The 20,683-nt window shown below is 39.5% G+C and overlaps 1 protein-coding gene across 5 annotated transcripts; it reads right to left on the reverse strand.

The window, feature by feature from the left end:
* Nucleotides 1-2,906: 2,906 nt before the first annotated feature.
* On the reverse strand, nt 2,907-20,230 carry lrguk (leucine-rich repeats and guanylate kinase domain containing). Of its 5 annotated transcripts, none has more exons than XM_039791395.1 (21): nt 19,940-20,230; nt 19,714-19,722; nt 19,283-19,384; nt 18,543-18,624; nt 18,288-18,388; nt 17,944-18,025; nt 17,611-17,738; nt 16,247-16,390; nt 15,817-15,897; nt 15,470-15,556; nt 15,168-15,274; nt 14,377-14,499; nt 13,145-13,241; nt 8,573-8,686; nt 8,120-8,321; nt 7,166-7,276; nt 6,523-6,683; nt 6,106-6,194; nt 5,658-5,720; nt 4,230-4,351; nt 2,907-3,809 (listed from the first exon to the last, which is right to left on the reverse strand). In XM_039791395.1, exons 1-21 carry the CDS (start codon nt 19,943-19,945, stop codon nt 3,595-3,597), a joined length of 2,226 nt encoding a protein of 741 aa, XP_039647329.1. In that variant the 5' UTR covers nt 19,946-20,230; the 3' UTR covers nt 2,907-3,594. The 5 variants fall into 5 exon arrangements, with proteins under 5 accessions (XP_039647329.1, XP_039647327.1, XP_039647328.1 ...); XM_039791393.1 differs by having other exon boundaries at nt 19,669-19,722; XM_039791394.1 differs by having other exon boundaries at nt 2,908-3,809; nt 14,377-14,496; nt 19,669-19,722.
* Nucleotides 20,231-20,683: the final 453 nt, after the last annotated feature.

Raw genomic sequence — 20,683 nt, forward strand, 5'->3', positions numbered from 1 at the left:
GTGACGATCTCCTGCATGTTTTCCCCCTCTCTCTCCCCTTTTTCACCTAGCTGTCCTGTAAAAAAAAAATGAAAGACAGAAAAGCCCCAAAAATTATCTTGAAATGTAGTAGCAGAAATAGAAATAGACTTGAAGAATAAAGTAGCATCAAAAAGAAAAATTCAAGTAAAGTACAAGCACCTTGAAACTGTACTTAAGTTTAATATATTGAGTAAATGTACTTTAGAAACACTCTGAGAGTTAGTTAGAGAGTAGTTAGAGAGAAAGAATGAAATAGAGGGAAGAAGTTCAAACCCTGCACATGAAGGTCAGTGCTTCAGTAAGTCATCCATGCTGCTCCAACATACTTCCAGCAAATATCCAGTAATCAAAACAGAAAGTTCAGCACAAATCCAAAAACCTGTCCTTAACCTTACCAATATGTCTGTTTAAGGAACCGTCAAAACATCATCTGCACAAAAATAATTACTAATGCAAGCTTACAAATAATACCAGTTCTCAATTTTGAGTGCTGCTGATCCACTATCTGTTCTTTAAACCATCTGTGCTTTCCACACAGAGAATACAGGTATATTAAATGAAGACACAAAGGCAGCCAAAGACTTGTTGTGAGCACCGGGGACCATGTAGGAAGGACGTGTATGTTTGAGCTTGAAATGAGTAGGCGTGTCCCCGCTCCTCCCTAACACTGTGCACTCTACATGTGCGAAGGTTTGTTACCAGATTTACAGCTGCGCCTGTAACATATTATTGTACTCTCACAGACTATTTTCCAAGTCCATTCTCAGCCTCATAACCCTCCCTCTCTCCTCCCACCTTTTTAAAAGGAAAACCCACAGTAAGGGGAACTAGCAGTTAACTACTGGACCTGTAACAAATCACTGTCACTGTAAAGCAAGGGTATAACTGAAAGTTTGAAATACTGTGGCAGCTCAAAAGAGTGCAGAAACTCACGGTAGTAAGGATCCTCGTCAAATTGGGCAGAGAATGGAGAAAGTCTGTTTGACTTGCACTATATTTAAACAGAGTCCCTGTGAGTGTAACACAGTTAAGGCCCACCATTGACAAATTCTAATTGGTTTTAAAAAATTCAAACAACCCGGATTGTTTTTTCAACTATCTCAGAACGACAGCATCAGCCAGAGCTGTATCCTGTGTGGGCACAGTGAAATGGAGTATGGATATAGCTCTGGCAACGTAAAAGTATTGTTTTATTAAACTGAAGGTGACTGCTGACTGAATACATCAGCTGTCTAAAGACCATTTCTTACAGTGCAAACTAGTAACATTTCAGGAAATTATTTCTATCTTCAAAAGTCTACTTTGAAATGTGTATGTAAACAGTTAACATACAGCAATAGTTTATTATAGCACCATATACAGTTTAGTATAGTATAGTTTTAAAATCATACACTATGATGATGCATGTTTTAGACATATATTTTCTTGATGGGGATTAAACCTCCGAGTCTTGCAGTGTTCCCATCCCCATCCTCTACTGATTCACACAGGGATATTTACTACTCAAGACCATAGTACAGTTTTAGAAACAAGGGTGATATCTGCTCAGTCAGTCAAACTGATGTAGTTGTTTACGATTTCTGTTATTTCTCACCATTTCTGTTATTTTGTACAACATCCTCTTTAGATTGAAAATATGGATTAATGCTCTTTCCTTCTGTAGCTTAAGTCTTACAAATGTCATACAAATGTATTCATAACATCAGGCACTTCAGCTTTGTGAAAATTGATAACGTGCTTCTGCATATCTCTCCCATAACAACTCTTTCCTGCATACATAAATCTTAGATTCAGGCAAGTTTTTGTTTCTCACAGAAGATGTGCTCTCCTTTTCTCTTTGGTGAAATGTGTTCCTGTCTTGAGGAGTTATGTTTAAATGAAAGTGTGTGTGACATGTTTATTTTTCAGCAGCTGGTGAAGTGAGTCAAGACGAGGAGACAGTGTGGTGCACTATACACGCATACTGTAAACTTTCTTTATGGACAATATTTTTGCGATGGTTTATGATGCATAGAAACCAGCAGACAGAAATACAGCTGTTACTATTACAGATAACTTAACTGCAGGTTTCATGCAAGAGTTACATCACTATTATCATTTTTAACCATTAGATTTACTATATAGGTTTTTTTTAAACATTTGTGAACAAGCAGGCTGGAGTAGCTGCTGTAGTCATGCAAACTAACACTGCAAACAGGTCAGCACAAAGAGAAAGACAGACAGTAACAGATGCGTGAAAAATAGATTGACAAGCAGAGACAAAGGCATGCATTAAGTGTAGATCATCAGAGGGTAAATATAATTACACAGCCACAATGACAAGAAGGAAAATTCCAGTTACTCATCATCTCATCTCTACCTAATGTTATACTTACTATACTCTGTAAACAGGCTTTAGCAAACCTTTATCATGCACATAGCTGTATCCAGTGTTATGTTAAAGCAAACGAAGACAACATGTTAGTCCATGATAAACGATAGTAAGGGTTGCACATTGCAGAGTAAGTAGGTTAGAACCCAGGGGCCCTAAAGACACTGTCTGGTTTCAAACTGCCAAAGAATTATGACAACATCTGCTGCCTGAGAGGAAGACAGACAGTGATGGATGGCCAGGTGTGTTTTGCTTGTGTGCGGAATCTCTGAATACACATGCACACCGCATGTGCACATTCACGTGCACCTACAAGCATACTGGATGAGGCATCGGGTAAATAAGCAATGCATACATCTGTGACAGTTGACAATTTTGAATTTACAATAAATCAAAAATGAACACTGCAAAATGCACAAACACACAGGTATGTATGGCTGTGTGCAAAAAAACACACACACACACACACACACACACACACACACACACACACACACACACACACACACACAGACAGACAAAAACACACTAAGTTGTTTGTGATGGTTCACTGTTTAATACCTGTCAACAACTTCCATATAAATGCATTTCCAGTTGAATAAATAATCCCATCAGAAGAGATAAAGATTAATGATGTATTTATCATCCAATGACAAGAGCTCCATGCTGCATATTAAATATCAGTCTCTATAATGTCAATTGGTACTCCTCTTTGATGAGATTACTGAACAGTAGGAAATATAATGCCACTTCACTGTCAGGAAAATGAATGCTCCATTCATAAAACATGACGTGTACCAACAAGTTGAACAGATACCTCCTTTAGTCAAGAATTTTAACATTTTAATATTAAAACACAAAAAGAGCTATTTTCTTTAACACGCTACTATATTTATAATGACTGAAAGACGTGCTACTCAAGCTGTGAATGAGCTTTAATCATAATATATGTCAACACTTTATACCTTTAGGCCAGTAACATAGTAATTCTACAAAGATAAAAAGCCCAACTTTGCAAGTGTTTGGCGCCCTGTGTATCACATCACAGTGTGTGTAGTTTGAAGATAGCAACAAGCGTGTGGTTTTTGTCTGGGAATATTTTGATTTTATTTTTTTATTTCACAGGCCAAGCTTATATTTTAAGTTATTTTAATACATTTACTGATTGACTGACTTTATCTAATTTTCTAAGCTATGTGAAGCTATCCCTCCCGGTCTACATTTCCTCCCGCATCAACTGCTGTGTTTGGGCTGGGTCTGGGTGAAGGAGCCGGGCTGGGCGATGCAGGGGTCTTGCGCCCAGCGGGGATCGGTGGCAGGATGGGCTTGATGTCGGATCCCGGACGTCTATCAGAGGAGGGAGACACGGCCACAGCTAGCTGATCCGTGCTTGGACAGTGGGCTTCAGATGTTTGGCCTGATGCCATGAAGTATGAAATGAGAATATTTTATTTGATACAAGCACAGATATGGAAACACATCAACACATTTTTAGAACTTAACACAGCCAGCTATCTTATCATATAATCAGATGTTTTGGTGACTGACAGTAAAGACTAAACTATAAAATGAATGACAAGTGAAAAAAAAAAAAGATATATAATAACATATAATAGTATAGTTAGTATATATATATATATATATATGAAAATATAGTTTGCATAGTTTGGAAAAGTGTTCAAACCTAAAGCAATAATTAGTATTAAACTAATTATTTGTTAAACTGTTTTTTCACCTGGCCTCTAGCCACTTATAAAATCTCTCCTCTCTTTGCTATCTACGTATAACAACACAGAAATAGCCTACAATGATAAAAAACAAAAAAAACAATAATAACCTTTCAGTGCTTCCAAAGTGTGTCCCTGCACAGACATATCAAGTGGCTCCACTGAACCAGACAAGCCCGTGGCTGAACTGGGCACAGTCAACGCTGAACTGGCGCGAGACTCATCCGAGTTGCTTGTAAAAGGAGTAAAAGACAAACCACAGAGGGTGAGGGAAAAAGAAACAGACAAGGAGAGAAAAGGTAGAAGGAAGTGCATGTAGTGAGAAAGGTGTGATGTGTGCAGTGAAACAAAAATTAACTTGTGAAAGGTACCAATGACAAAGTAAGAAAAACACAATAAATATAGTGAGAAGCTTCTGCTAAAAGAAAATTTAGCAGAATGTGCTTTTGGAAGTTTTACCATCATGCCTGGAACACCAGGGGCCACCAGAACTAGAGACATTGACAGTATGTTTGACCACATGCTACACTATCCATGTCCATGAGACATTCATTTGGGGATTTGTACTCAATAAACAAACAGGTACAGATTTTTCTTATTGAATTTACGCATAAAGATGCAAGATGCATACACACGCAAGCACACATACACAAAACTGCACGAAAAAAATCCTATCACAGAAATACAAAAGGATCTTCTGTTACTGTATGTGAGGACACACAAGTAAAGACACGTCCCTATTAAGAGAGTTGCTAACAAGTACACAGATGTCTGGAATCCTCTATAGAAATACTGAAGGGCTGAGTAATGCTAACAGTACATACTGGGGGCATGTATCGCTTCGACCGCGTTGACAGAGCTTGTAGATTTTTAACAAGTTTGGTGAAACTCGCCTTCTGAGAACATGAACCCGAAGGGGAACAAAATAATTTTGAACGAACACATACTGTGTTACATAGTCTGTATGTATCTCATATACTGTATATTTTTTTTCTCGAAAGGAATTAAATAAATTGATGCTAATTTGTACAGGTGAGAAAAACACATAACCACACATACTATGTCAATATTTGATTAAATCTATGTTTGTGCAGTACGCCTGTTTATTAAGTGTACACACAATGGGGCCAAAAAGCTGTAAAAGCTATAAACGCTTGAGTGACTGTATATACTGTATGTGTAAGCAAGTGTGTGTCTGGGAATGTGTGTTCAGATTTTTCCCCACATGGCTTGTACCAGTAGAATGAGCTCTATAAAAGTGAACATATGTTGTAAAAACAGGCCTATAGGGAGTAAAGAATACTACTACAAAAGCTCATTGTTTTTATGAAACCACAAGACTTCCTCTGGCTTCTCTCACCTCATCTTAAATCAAAATGCTATTATTATGAGTTTAGAAACCATAAAGAGTCAAACTTTGAAGTCTGTATATAAATCTGTTATGCTCATAAAGTAACATCTGGCCTTACTTGTGACTTTTGTCTGCATTGGTAGAGTGTGAGCACTTGTAAGTGTAATGCATTTGTGTGTGTTCTTACCTGTTGTCCTCACTTAAATGGGTATTAGGCTTCTGCAGTGATGATGCTGCTGTTTGAGCAGGGCTGAGGTAAACAAAAAAGAGGTAAATAAGACTAAACTGAATAACTCTTCTTCATAAGTATAAAGCATAAGGAAAAGCAATTTCACATTCAGATTTTTCCATTCAAAATTGGTGGCGTCATAACAACATAATAAGTGGTGACAGGTATATTTTAGGACAACTGAGAGGAGAGTGCCACTACACAAGCCCATCGTTTTAACAAACACTCAGATTCAAATAATGTGGCCACCTGCCACTTCACCTCCAAGGTCAAACAATAACCCAAAACAAACCATCAAAACCCAATAAGGACAAGTGCACAAATTAAACCAATTTGGCCGAGCTGAAAGTGGCCACTTAAAATGAAGCATTGGTGTGAGGTGGAGTGCATGCTACGTATAACGAACCTTTTGAAGAGCTGGCTGTAGACCCCTGGACTCTTCCCCACTACTGCCTCTCTCACCAGCTGCTCACGCCTCCTGATGGAAGCTAGCTCCTGCAGAGGAGAAAGGCGGAAATAAGAGGAGTAGTTGAGAAGAAGTGGGAAGGTGAGAGGAAGAGGAGACAAATGGGAACTGCAGGTGAGAAACAGGCGTTTAAGTGGAGGATGATTAAAAGGGGAAAGGAGAAGGGGGAAAAGGGGGAGGAAAGTGGGACCGGGAATGATGATGTATGGCAGCGAGGAATAGAAAATGAGCGAGCATCCTGTCCGAAAAATTGAGGATTATTTCCCATACATTTATGTTACATTCTAGATGTCTATTTAACATTCACTTACAGTCTTCATTATCAATAAATTTTTCATCAGACATCTTGTAACTCACAGCGGGGCTCTTCTGAGGGCTGAGCTCTGCATGGATCTTGGTGAAATAGTTTCTGTAGGACGGATCTGAGGGGTCAAGAGCTGTGGCAGAGTGTGATGCCAGTGTGCCGGATCCTGACCTCGACAGGGGTGGTGACGCTGGCTTCTCCTCTGGATCGTTTCCTAAGAGAGATGAGACAGATAATTCAATACTGTGTAATACTGTATATGTGGTTACAGCATACGTAACTACATGAGGTACATGATGCATATACTGTGCATGCATGCATTTACATAAACAGAGAATACACTACTGTATGTAGAGCATGAAAACAGATTTACATTTTCCTGTTTAGACAAATCTAGCCAAATCTAATTTATGGCCGAGTTGAAGGGGGCGCTCCAGCGATCTAGTATTGCACTTCCATAAAGTTGAGGGTCAGATTAAAAAAGAATGGTAAAAATGTATGCAATGTAATTTATGCTTATATTTTTTGTTCCTAGCATGGGTCAAATTCCAAAAGTGCAACATTTCCGACTTGTTACTGCAACAACTTGTCAACTTGACTGCACTTTACACATAGTGTTTTGCATCAAACAATTAGGGCCCTGACGCTTTGAGTCTGCTAATGATGATCTTAACAAACAAACAAACACATACACACCAGTGGAGGTGTTGTCAAGGGATCCTCTGTTGTTGTTTTCTCCTTCTTCCTCTAGCAACAGGTACTCCTTAACTACATGCCTCAGTGTCTGATAGGCTTCTTCCCAGTCATCTGCTCACACACCCAAGTGCACGCACACACACACACACACACACACACACACACACACACACACACACACACACACACACACACACACACACACACAATCTGGTTGAGAACAGAGCCAATGCATCTCCCATCAAACAGTAATGAATCAAAGATATGGGGATGATGACCTTAGTGTAATGAGGCGCTAGCTAGCAGTGCATAAAAGTGATGAGGTTCTGCGCTCCCTGTATGTTCATCTCATTAAGAAACCAGCTAACATGTCTGAGTGCTTTCATGAGGGAATGATAAACACAGCTATTCTGTGGCTACGTGCCCTTCATACATGTGGTAATTGGACTGAAAGTGTCATATATGGATTTTAGTGCATTGTGTTAAATTTATCTAAGACTTGGACTGCTCTAAGCCAGGGTAAGGCCGGGCATATATATATATATATATATATATATATATATATATATATATATATATATATATATATATATTTAGCTCTGTGAGGCACTACAATGACAAACTGCCAATCACAGTGTGATCACAGCAAGGACAACACTATTACTAACATAATATCTAAAAGTTAAAGAACATTTCTCCCCAGGGAATCAATTAAGTGTTTTCCTAGTTTACATTTTTATTTTGTTATAAATGATTTGTGAATATTTATAATAAACACTTTGTACTACAATTAAATATCCATTAACTAAATAGTAAAATGGATCTAATTAGCCATTAGAGGATATACAATTACTGTTACACGTTACTCAAGTACAGCATCAAACAACATGAATAAATACTTTCCATGTCACAATAAAAAAAATACTTGAATGAAAAAATGCTTCCTTGCCGTACCACAGGGAATAACATTATCGAAGAATCCAAGTCGTTGCCTGTTGGTATTGGCGTATAGCTCTATACGTGACTTTGTCATGTCGAGCTGTGCTGGGGTATAGAGGCCGTGGCTTTTCAGGTGGCCCATGTACTTCTCCACCTGGATGGGGATGAGCAGGATGTATCGAGGCTCAAAGTAGGTGTTCTTCAGACTGAACACACCCTGCGAGGATAGACAAACAGTTTGCAGTTCTGTTCCAATGAGAGTTTGATATTCTCTTTATTGCAACTTTGAATTGTATTGATTTAACATGTTGTCACATTTATTGCAAAATGATAACTGCACATTTTAAAAGGATCCTATGATGCTGGTAGATTCTCAATATCTACTGTCTGTTAACCTACTGGCTTTATTGACCACATATGGTATTAGCCTGCTTGATGTACTCTCAGATAAGAAGTTTCCATACACACCTCTAGCTCCATATGCACACAGCAGGCTAGTCCTTCTCTGGCTACATCCTCTATGGCATCTCTGGTCAGACCGTAGCTGTGACCCCCGTACTCCATGGTCTGGATAAACTTACCCTACAAGAGAATTTCAGTTATGAGGGGAAAGAATGAGTGACCATTTTAGTGCACTACTTTATTGCCCCATTATTCATCATGGTTACCACAGTTATGAGCTTAATTTATCTCCTAAATTGGACATACTAGTTGACATATATACACCACCCCAGCATGTTCTGTCAGGTTTAACAAGCTAAAGTCATTTGCTCACCTGTGAACTGAACTTTTGACCTGGTGATCAGGGCAAAAAATATCTCTCTTTGTTACTTCTCAAACATGCCCCCTGACCTTTTGTCTGCCAGCTTTTTAGGGCAGTTGTATTTGAAGAGCATGGTCTATAACAGTGGTTCCCAACATTTTTCCTTGGTTCCCCCCCCTCCTACTTATGTCTAAGAAAAGCTGGACCCCCCCGGAAACCGAAGTTGAGGTAATTCTCGAGATAGAGCCTTACTTTCTTTTTTGATACAGAGCAGTTATCAGCACTTTTACGTTTCTCCACCATGTTTCATTCATAAAATAGTGATGCCGTGGAGGAAAAACGAGGATGATAGCAGCTAGCAGCTGACCTGATGACAGCAAGGGTCACAGGTTAAGAGGTCCCGGAGGTTTGGCCTACTAAGTAGCCTGCCTACAATTTTAAGCGAGAACAAAATACATAGTTTTTATACCGACTTTTGTATACATTATATATTCTAGTGTATTATCATAATTTGTTTAACATGTGCAAATATATATTTTTTTTACCTCAACCTCAAACCAGATAAAGACTTGCGCACCCCCTGTGATCTTTGCTGCCCCCCTGAGGGGTCCCCGGACCCCAGGTTGGGAACCACTGGTCTATAACACTAAAATCACTCAGACAAGTAATTCTTGTTCTTCGGTTTGTGGTAACAAAAGTGAATTCAGACATATAACTATTTGTTATGATTCCCAAGAAAAAGTTATCTTGTATAAATTACATTACTGTAATTTAGTAGCAGTTAGTGCAAATGTAATTTTTGTGTATTGTTTTTTTAGGTGGTGATTTGCATCTCTATTTTGACTGGTTTGTTCCATTTAAAATTGCAGCAATTAGAGAACACAGACTTTTAAAAAGCAACGTTAAAACTGACCTTTCAATTAAATGGCCACATGTGGAGCCAGAAGCAGGAAACTGTATGCCAACAAGAGACTGGTAATCTAACTTGGCTTTATTTTGTTAAGTTTTACACCGATTAAAAAAATTTCTCAACTCTGTCCTCACTTCCTTTTAGAACTGCATAAAGTATGACAGACGGTATAATAATGAAGAGAAAACTCTTTAACTGTCTCACTACGATTTAATTTAGTTACTTTTAACTGATAATTTGCATAAGATACACTGTGTCTCCTCAAGATACTAATTCAAACAGGAATTAAAGCGCCCTCAAACATATTTTCTCGTTTACAAGTCTGATGCTACTTAGACAAAAAAGCACAGCAGGTGCTCCTTGTGTTTACATCACAGTAAGGAGTATAATAAGTACCAAGGACTGCTGATTGGGGTTAATTTTGAAGGACCACAATAAGTGGGTTCAAGAGGTCATGATTGCATAGTTACTGAGAAGCACGAATGTGAAGGGAAAAGGAGTGAAGAGGAAGATGGCAGATGACACATGAAAGGTGAGAGCATGAAGAGTTAGAAAGCGGGGACAGAACAGCGATAAACCAAGTAGCTGGCAACAGAAGAATGAAGGGTAAAAGGAGAAGAATGGACAAATCAACTGCAGGGCAGGATGGGGGAGGAGGGACAGATTGTGAAGTTAACCTGATCCACTTCCTCGGTTGGAGTACACAAAAGAATCAATTCCAGTATCAAAGGCATGACTGTGTAAATCATTACGTGACCCAGACCTCTATCCATCATCCCCCACAACTCTTACATAACAGGCACCTTGACAAGAGGGACAAGATGGAAAACCAATGTGTCCAAGACATCTGACCTCAGCACCTATGTTTCTGACTTAAGGAAAAAAGTTGGTGAAATGAATGAGATCCAGTAGCTGTTGATTAACAAAAATAGAAACTGATCATGTAAATAAAAGCAGACCCTGGCAGTTGTTGACCCAAAGAAAACAGTGTATTTTATGGAATTTTGACCAGTGTCTGCATAGTGATGGTATTATTAGCTCTCTGTGTCCTTGTCAGTTGTCTCATAACTTGCACTGCAAATGTTGAAGGAGATGCTGTGATAAGTCATCCTTGAGAAAATTTAACTAATTGGCTATTAGTTAAATGTTTAACACCTTATCAAAAAAGTTCAATTTAAATAAATGTATCTTTGTTAATTAAAATTACAGTTAAAGTAAAATCAATCCATTCTAATAAAAAAAACAATTATCTCAATTACTCATTATGGCCAGTGAGTGAATTCAATTTGAAACTTGCTGAGGGAGTTATGTGAATCAAGCAAAAAAAAAAAGCTTTTCAAAATCCAGAGTACATTTATTTTACATGTGGTAAATATTAATTTGTTGCATGATTTAAGACACTGAGGGGTAGATTTATCAAGCCTTTTGCGCCTGTTTCCAGGCGCTAATTGGTCGCAAAGACGGACGTAACCTATGCGGGCTATTTACAAACAGGGCGCACTTGGGTAAAATCGCAGATTGTCTGCCACATGAGCGAGAAGAGACAAGTTGCGCTTTCAATATGCGTTTGTGGGAGGGTCGTGGGGAAAGTGGGAGTTCCACCCAAAAAGGTGGGAGGATAAGTGCAAAGTGCACCTAATTATATATTCCGTGGTATTTACAAAGACTGTCAGTAAGAACGCGCCTCTATTCTGCGGGGGAAATTCTCCGCCTCTTAAAAGCAGGTCTAAACCAGCCGCAATCGAGTTTCCTCGTAGACAGGGACGGACTGGGGCTAAAAGACAGCCCTGGACTTTCTCCCAAATAGGCCCATCATCCGGCCATTTGCCCGTGGCCGTCCACGACAGATACTAGCCAGGATGTCCTGATACTATGCCACAATACTGTAGCCTATCAGACAAGGTATTCACAGCAAGTAACATCTCAAAACCAATGATGATATATGGGGATGTGTTTATTAATAAAGCCTCAGTCTTCAAATAAAAACTAAAAATGTACAATGCCATTACATCTGCATTGAAAATAAAATACAAACAATGAAATGTCACTGGCTACAGAAACCCCAAATTACACAAACTTGTAATTATAAAACAGTACAGAGTATTACTGACAACACCTTCGAGATAAAATAGGCTACTTGCTGTACCTGAACATGGGGATTAGATTTATTGTAGGCCTATACCAAAACTACACTAAGAGTGTTAGTTACTATATATTATAACTATTCAAATATAAATGTATATAACATGTGTTGCTTTGTGTTCAATTAGCATTAAATAACCTATTTAATATTTTCTCAATGTCATATTACACTTTTGATCAATTTTGATCAAATTAGGCCCAGGGAGTGCAAACAGGCAGCGCAAACTGCGCTAGTGTTAGTAAATTAGGCCCAGGGAGCGCAAACAGGCAGCGCAAACTGCGCTAGTGTTAGTAAATTAGGCCCAATTTACCCCCTGGGCCTAATTTACTAACACTAGCGCAGTTTGCGCTGCGTCTGTTTATGCGAGTTCGGTAATAGCGCACGCTATGCTTCCACAGTTTGCGTAGTATTTATCAACCCTGACACCCATCAGGCAATCAGCGTCTTTCTCCGCCCACTAGACCGTAAATTGTGCTGTAGCAAAGCGGTACTTGTGCTATGATATGGCTGAGTGCAGACTGCGATATTCCCACTGCTTATGCTATGAAATGATCCTGATGCCAATAATTGTAATGTAGCGAGGAATTTAACAACTGCTGGAATGGGATGTGAACGCTGAGGGGAGATTCAATGTCATCTTTGACAGTAACTCTAATATTGCATGGCTGCTTGATCTGTAACGCTAAATGATGTTGTGTTCACTGACAAAGTGTGATTCTTGTATTAAATATATTTTCAGCCTCGCCTATGTCTTCGTCTTGCTCAAATTACTGTTGCCATTTCACCAGCGGCATAAAGGTCTACGAGGAAACTCGATTGCGGCTGGTTTACACCTGCTTTTAAGAGGCGGAGAATATCCCCCGCAAAATAGAGGCGCGCTCTTACTGACAGTCTTTGTAAATACCACGGAATATATAATTAGGTGCACTTTGCGCTTATCCTCCCACCTTTTGGGTGAACTCCCACTTTCCCCATGACCCTCCCACGAACGCATATTGAAAGCGCAACTTGTCTCTTCTCGCTTATGTGGCAGACAATCTGCGATTTTACCCAAGTGCGCCCTGTTTATAAATAGCCCGCATCGGTTACGTCCGTCTTTGCGACCAATTAGCGCCTGGAAACAGGCGCAAACGGCTTGATAAATCTAGCCCTGAGTGCACAAGATTAATGTGAGTGCTGAAAACCCTTGAAATATCAAGGGCCGTGATGTACAAAAACACGCACCATGTGAATCATGTTCTGAAAATCTTCCTCATTGACGAAATGGTAATCAACTCCATGCACCTCTCTGGAGTAGGGCCCCCTAGTGGTGTGAGAGATTCTGTGAACACACACACACACACACACACACACACACACACACACACACACACACACACACACACACACACACACACACACACACACACACTTCATGTAGCATATATAGCCATATAATTTATGAGGACTTAGTATGTGAAAAATGTGAAAAAATAGACCTGCCACCAATAAAGAGGACCAGTAGGGGGGCTACTTCAGAATATCTGACCTATTCTTTAATATGTATTCAGGAGCAAATGCTTCCTTTTTTTTCTGTTGGTAATATGTATTTACAAATGTATTTATATTAACACCAACGGGTTGCTAAAACTAAGTGAGTCCCACTGAGAATCACCACCCCAATTTGCAGATCTGTGTGGCTTATAGCTCATTGCTTTGGTTCACCAAACTCCACCGTGTAGTTCACATGTGTCAAACTCAAGGCCCGAGGGCCAAATCCGGCCCCTCGCAGGCTTTGATCGGCCCGCATTTCAATTTAGGTTCACAATAAATTTGGGCCCACCTAGTTTTTGTCGCTTTTCCCAAAGTTTTTGGTGCTTTTTTTGACATTGTTTCCACTTTTTTCAACGTACTTGTCGCTGGCTGGCGGGGGCTTTGTGAGGCCCAAAATGTAAGTGAGAAGACTACAGTATATGAGACATGCAAAAATACAGTCAAAATATTTGGCTTTTTCTCTTAAATAAAAGCATGTCAATAAACTCTACATGTCTGGCCCTTGATGTGATTCTCATTTTCCAGTCTGGCCCTCTGGGAAACTGAGTTTGACACCTCTGGTGTAGTTCATGTCATGAGCAGCTGTTTGACTTCCACGGCAGTAAGTACAAGATACAAAAGAGAAAACAGATCTAAATAATTGTTTTACTTGTCACACCACTAATGCTATATTACCAACAGTATCTTCAGATTAAATTTATTTTTGAAAGCTTTACTGTCCCCATTAACAAAACTTGTTTTACATATTAAACATTAAATAACAGTTAAAGGGGATACATTATTTTAACATTCAACGATTATATAATGTGCATTTTTCAGTTTAATCTACTGAATTTGGTTATTTATTTAAGTGCCAGCTCTGAATAAGGACTCTGCATGCGACCATCACGTGTGGGTATGTGTACAGAAGGTTTAAGACTGACCCATAAGCAAAGTAGTCGCTCAACTCCTGACACAGCCTGTGAGCCAGCTCCCTCTTCCCACAGCCTTGTGGACCGGTCAGAACCAGCATAGGATATGGAGAGTCTGCACTGGGCATAGTACTGCTTGGAGACACACACACACACACACACACACACACACACACACACACACACACACACACACACACACACACACACACACACACAACAAAAACACACACCACACACACCACACACGGTTTCTGACACAGGCTTTACAAGTACAATCTCTCTGAGATGAGCAAGAGTTAAGTATATTAACCCATGAAGCCAGAGCACAGACTTCTCCAGTCGTGAAGGACACTCCTGCAGTCAATACAAACAGGAGCCTTGTGGGCAATATGGATGTGCTCTTTCTAGGAAGCACAGAGGAGAATAGTAAATTGACTGTAGCCGCAGCATTTTATTTGCTGATGATGGATGTTTTAAAAAAAAAGTGCTGATGCATGAACAATTTTTTTCTTCTTTTAGAGAGTAGATAATGTGAGCAACAGAGAAGCACTGCAGATAAAATGCTGCGCAGGTTTAAAAGCAACTTTCGTGATAGTTACTAATCAACACATTTGATTGTAACCTTTACATTGACCTCAGTCAACATTTTGTATTATCCCTTTTCCTACATTAGAATGAATAGTTAACATTATTTTAACTCAATCCATTGGGTGGTTTTATCTTAAGCTTTACATTCAAGAACAAGGCAGAGGATATTTCAGAGGTTAGGATAATATACAGTACTGTATATTTGTACCAACCTGTCATAGAGCACCTGAGGCTGCATCAGCTGATACACCAGGTGGGTCATATGATCCCTGGCTGCCAACACATCCAAAGGAGGGTCATACTTGTTTACTGATGCCACCTGGGATTTAAGGTAAGTAATCAAGTGTTATATAAGCAATCCTGCATCCATGGAAAATATAACATTTGAATTTGGTTGGTGGCATTAATTCTAGCTTTGTAAAAAAGGGATCAGGCTTGTTGAACCACAGTGTTTGTGGTGTTAAATTGCAATAGTTCCTCTGGTCATGAAATTATTTATTATGTTCATTCCTACCTTTTCTTCTGCAGTGACTTTATCTTGGTCCAGCACAGTCAGATGTTGCAGAAGGAAGACAACTGCAAGTCTGTAATCAGGTTGCTCCTACCAATAACATTCACATTGCATGCAGTATATTACAAAAATGTACGATGAACCTATATGTAAAGCATAGCCTTTTATCAACTTTCAAAAGCCATATACAGATGGAAGTCATCATAGAGCTTTGAGTGCTTACAGGCTGGGTACAGAACACATGAGAACTAGATGCATAAAGACGGACCTCTGTCATACACAGTATATCTTCACACATGAAATAAATGTTCTCATAGTAGAACCATGTGATCAATGAAGGGTTGGGTTACCTGTACAGAGTTTCCCAGCAGGTTGAGGTCCCTCAACAGGAACAGATCATGAATGTGTTTGCACTCCTGAATTTCACTGATCTGAAACAAAATTACAAATGAATCCGTTTAACAGTTTGTAGTTACTAAAATTAGAAACTCGTTGAGCATGAAAGTCTGTGATTACTATTTTGTCAAACTATAATTCTGTTCCTGTATTAGAGTGTACTCGTATAGTCCACTCATTATTTTGTCGACATTTCATAATCTGTTAAACCTCTGTGCTTGGGCTAGTTTAACTTGTATGTGTGATGGTACAGTGCTTTCCTACTATCAGTAAATTAGTTTTTTTGAATGTTACTCTCATTAATGAGCTTAATTGCATGTAAGATTTAGGCGGTCATATATGTGCTGTTCAGCAATTCTTCTGAAGTTTTGCTCAGATCAATACCAGGTTTTTCTCCAGATTTACGGAGCCCAGTAGGTGGAGATTCTGGAGGCCAGAAAGACTGGTTATGCGGTTCAGAGACAAGTCGAGAACCTGCAGACTCTTCAGATTCTCCAACCCTTCAATCCTCTTCAGCTGGTTCCCCCTCTAGACACAAAAAAGACACATTTAAAGAGGTAAATATGAATATGTACGCATACGTAAGTGACTTCAAACCCATACTACTACTTTCTTTATAGTCAATGATTCCCACTAATAAATATTAAGGACACGCCGTGGTCGCTCTGCATGGTGCCTGAACCTTCTTTGCCCTTAGTACGGAGTTGAGTGGCAGGCCTGCCTCTCTCTGCTAAACCCTGACAGGTGAGGACTGACAGCCAAACAGCTGGCGAGGTGCTAGCGCAGCACGCTAACCAACTAAAGAACTCCTCCCTTGTCAGGGTCCCCAGCTTGCTTTTTACTCCATTCCACTGACTGGAGCTGTTATCTAGCTGTCTGGCCACACCTCGTCCTGCTCTTGCCAAGCATGTTGCCTGGCAGAGGGCTGCTGTCAGTGGGGGTGGGTGGACTGCACTGGTCTCTTGAAGCTCTAGGTCGGTGCTGTGATGGGCTGGGAAACAGGCAGGCTGACAGGGTTGTGCTCTTTAGGGAGCCAGCATGTGAGGAAGTGGGGTCAGGGATGGGATTAGATGGATGCTGGATGAACAAGGTATGAGTGAGTGGGTGTGCTGAACTTGGTCCAGGCTCACTCAAACACCAGCAGCTGGTCCCAAAGCAAAGCTCCAGACAGGGGCAGACACAGCCAGACCGATGGCTGCTGACAATGAGGAAACACTGATAAAGGACAGAACGTGCATGTGTGCACACGTACACACACATGCACACACACACACACACACACACACACACACACACACACACACACACACACACACACACACACACACACACACACACACACACAGAAAAGGCCTGCTGTTGTACCATATGGTGATTCTCGAACAGGGGGCCAAGGTTTTACTGAATGTAAAAATGCAGCCAAAAACACATACATAAAGGGAAAGCCAGAGGGGAGACAATAGAGAGCAAACACAAATAGGTGAAAATGTAGCATACATGAGGTAAAATACTCCGAAATAGCTCCTACTGTGTGTGTGTGTGTGTGTGTGTGTGTGGTGTGTGTGTGGGAACAACCTCCTGCAAAGCAAAGCCATACATGTAAGTGTTTGGCAAAGAAAGATACATTTTCAGATTTCTGTTTACAATTCATGCTTGTGAGTAAGTGCTTGAATGTGCTGTATGTATGAATGTTTGTGTGTGAATGTGCACTCTGCTTATATTTCTGACTGTAATAGAGTAGGACCTACAAGGCAAAGGTGTGTGAGAAGCACAGGACTGTCCAGGCCGCTGATCCTAGAGATCCTGTTGTGTTCCAGGCTGAGATGGGTGAGCTTGCAACATTGCTCAAGACCACTGATCTCACTGAGACAGTTGTCTGAGTATGGGAATGTTAAGAATAATACAAAAGGGAAAAATGTTGCTGAACATAGTGCGTTTCTTAAGTATATTTTTTCATAAGCATTTAGGGTTTTGAAAAAAATAATTGAGTGTGTGACTGAAAGAGAAAGAGGCAAAGTCAAAGACGTAGGAAGTATGTAAATGTAATGTAAAAAAATGTAAATGTCTCTTAGTAAGGATACAGCCCAGATCCAAATGACTAAGAGATGAATAGGCTGACAAATCCTTCATTTTTGTCATACGGTTGTGGGATAAATTGACCTCCTGCAAAAAAAAAAAAAAAGCAGCACACTATTAACAAAAGTCATGAAAGTCTTCAGTACATCTCACTAAAGAAATTCTCCGACTCCATAGAGCATGGGAAGGAATTTTCAATTTACTAAAGTTCACTGTCGTTCAAGGGCAGTTAATGCCTTGTAAGCATATTCAAAGAGACTACAGATGGGCTATGGAAATCCAGGCCTAGCTTAAGGGAATAGCATGAGAAAGTGAAGCCTTATCCTGTCAGCTCAAGGTCCTGCGTTACTTTTAGGGTCTTGGGTGGCTGGAATCCAAAGAAGCTGGAAATGTCATTGTGAGAAGCGTCCAGGATGACGAGGTAGGGCATGTGGCTCACACAGGATAAATCTAGCAGGAGAGTAATGTTAGAGTAATTGATCAAAGGATGAAGACAGCAACAGAAAAGTAAAATATTCAAATCATGTCTTAATTAGATCTCTTTCAAAAAAGACTGTAATAGGTTTAAGGATGCTTAATTAATATGAGAATAACAAAAAGTCACCTTTAATTTTGTTGTGTGGCAGTTCCAGCTTTTGAAGATGGACATAATTGCATAAAACAGAGATGTCACTGAGATCATGACTCTTAAAAAAAAAGAGAAAAATACAAACTTAGTTAAACTTAATTTGCCTCAACATGACAGTTTTTTTTTTTTAGATTGCTAAAATGCATTGGTCAAAACTGAAGTCACATTGTTAAAACTCTTCACACAGTGAGCAAAACAGAAGTCTATGTGGACCAAACTGTGAATAAATTTGAATTGCTTTTACACAAAATGCATTCAATGACAACACTTTTTTCAATATCCATGAACTCGTTTTTCATTCATACTCCACCACCTGCAAAACACTATACAGTATATCTGCAGCACATTGTTCAAATGCTTACATTCTGTTTTCAAACCTGTTAAAAAATACATTCAAAACAGAATGAGGGACAATTCTGTGCATTTCTGGAGTAACCATTTTAAAATGTAAATAGAACAAACAACAATCAAACAGATGATTTCAGCTGAAAGAGAAGACATAAGATGTGATGTTGATGAAAATACCAAATGCAGGAGAGAGGCAAGAAACCCTCACAGTACTGTACAGATTATATAATAGCATACATGTTGATGTGGGTTTTTTGTAACTATTATTTCAGCCCTCAAATTTCTAGTGAAAAATCAGACGGTTAACCTGACTAAAAGACATATAATGTAATTTACAAAATTGCTGTCTGTGGAGGTAAGTGTCTTACAGGCAGAGACAGGTGGTGGTACAAATGTTGCAGCCCAGTGCCAACACGTCCAAGGTTGGACATACAGCTGGAGACAACCTCAGCAGTTAAAACACCATCCTTCTGTAAACATAAACACACTGACATGTAGTATTTTAATAGAATAGTGAAGCAGAACTGTCAGCAGTGAACTATGAGCATCCTTATAATAAAAATGCAGTTACAAAAGTTGAAGACAATATGCCTGAGGCCACTACAAACATCACCTAATGCTCACAGCTTCCTGCCACTAAAAGCACACATGCACATATTCATGCAGTAACGTTACACACACTTAAGAAGGATGCACACCAATCTAATTGCTGTTAATGCCGCTATCACAAGTTGCAAATAATCAACCATTTGACCTTGCTGTGTTGTTTTACTTCCCCAGACCTCTTGTGCAATGTTACCTGCTTTACCTGTAGCATAATAGAACAAATATGGAGTTTTATTGAAACTGCTCCATTAAGCCACTCTGATTTTTTTCTTCAACAATGATTGTACATTGGTAATGACACATTATAGCTTACAGTTTTATCATTAAAAAACAATCACTAAGTTTATTTCTAAGAATTAAGCAAAGTACATTTAGCTATATAAGCAAGCTCAACTCAAGAAACGCTGTGCTACTCTTACCTCCATGTCTTTGTGTTCTTCTAACGCTAGCTCACGGCAGCCGGAAGCCTCTGAAAAAGGAACGTCATTGAGGGACCCTGGGGGAAAGTAGCTAGGTAGGCGAAGCTGAGGAAAACTGTTGACTCGTTATTTCCTTCATTATTCCATAATGACAACTCGGCGACGAGGGACAGAAGACTGACTGATGAGCAGTTAAAGTAAGGACTCTGTGATATTAAGAAAAAAAAGTCTAAATATCCGTGTTCCAGCTAGCTAGTAAGTTAGCTAGCTTTTCAGATGAAGCGTACACACTCTCGTCGCTAGGCAACGCTAAAATTGAGAGACGAAAAGAGTTGTGGGTCATGTAGTTGGTTGCTCTCAAAAGCGACAGTGGTCCTGTGTGAGCATAGACTGTCTATAAAAGTGTGTGAGCACCTCACCTTGCATCTGTGAGTGTTGTTAACAGCCGTTAAAGCAATTAAAATATTCAAAGATAACACATTGAGAACCCAAATTACTTAATTTACTTGACATGCATTCCCAAAAGGAACAAGATGCACAAAGCCAAGGTGCAATGACTCTTAAAGTTTACTAAAACCAAATCTTTTTTTTTTTAACTTTGTGATTTTGACCAATTTATAATTATTTCTATATTCTATAACTTGAGGCATTTCGACATATTCAATTTAGGACTGAACTAAAATGAGAAATGTGTTTCTCTTGTTAAAAAAAGAAGGTAAAATGTAAACAACTACAACTTATGCG

Source organism: Perca fluviatilis, chromosome 23, assembly GCF_010015445.1.
Source record: "Perca fluviatilis chromosome 23, GENO_Pfluv_1.0, whole genome shotgun sequence".
Lineage (NCBI taxonomy): Eukaryota > Metazoa > Chordata > Actinopteri > Perciformes > Percidae > Perca > Perca fluviatilis.

Excerpts from the sequence above, each read along its gene's own strand:
- lrguk (XM_039791393.1), bottom strand. Across the intron at positions 6,195-6,522 it reads GCCCTCAGAAGAGCCCCGCT|GAGCTAGCTTCCATCAGGAG; the intron begins GTGAGTTACAAG and ends TCTCCTCTGCAG. Across the intron at positions 4,352-5,657 it reads CATTTAAGTGAGGACAACAG|CAACTCGGATGAGTCTCGCG; the intron begins GTAAGAACACAC and ends TCCTTTTACAAG.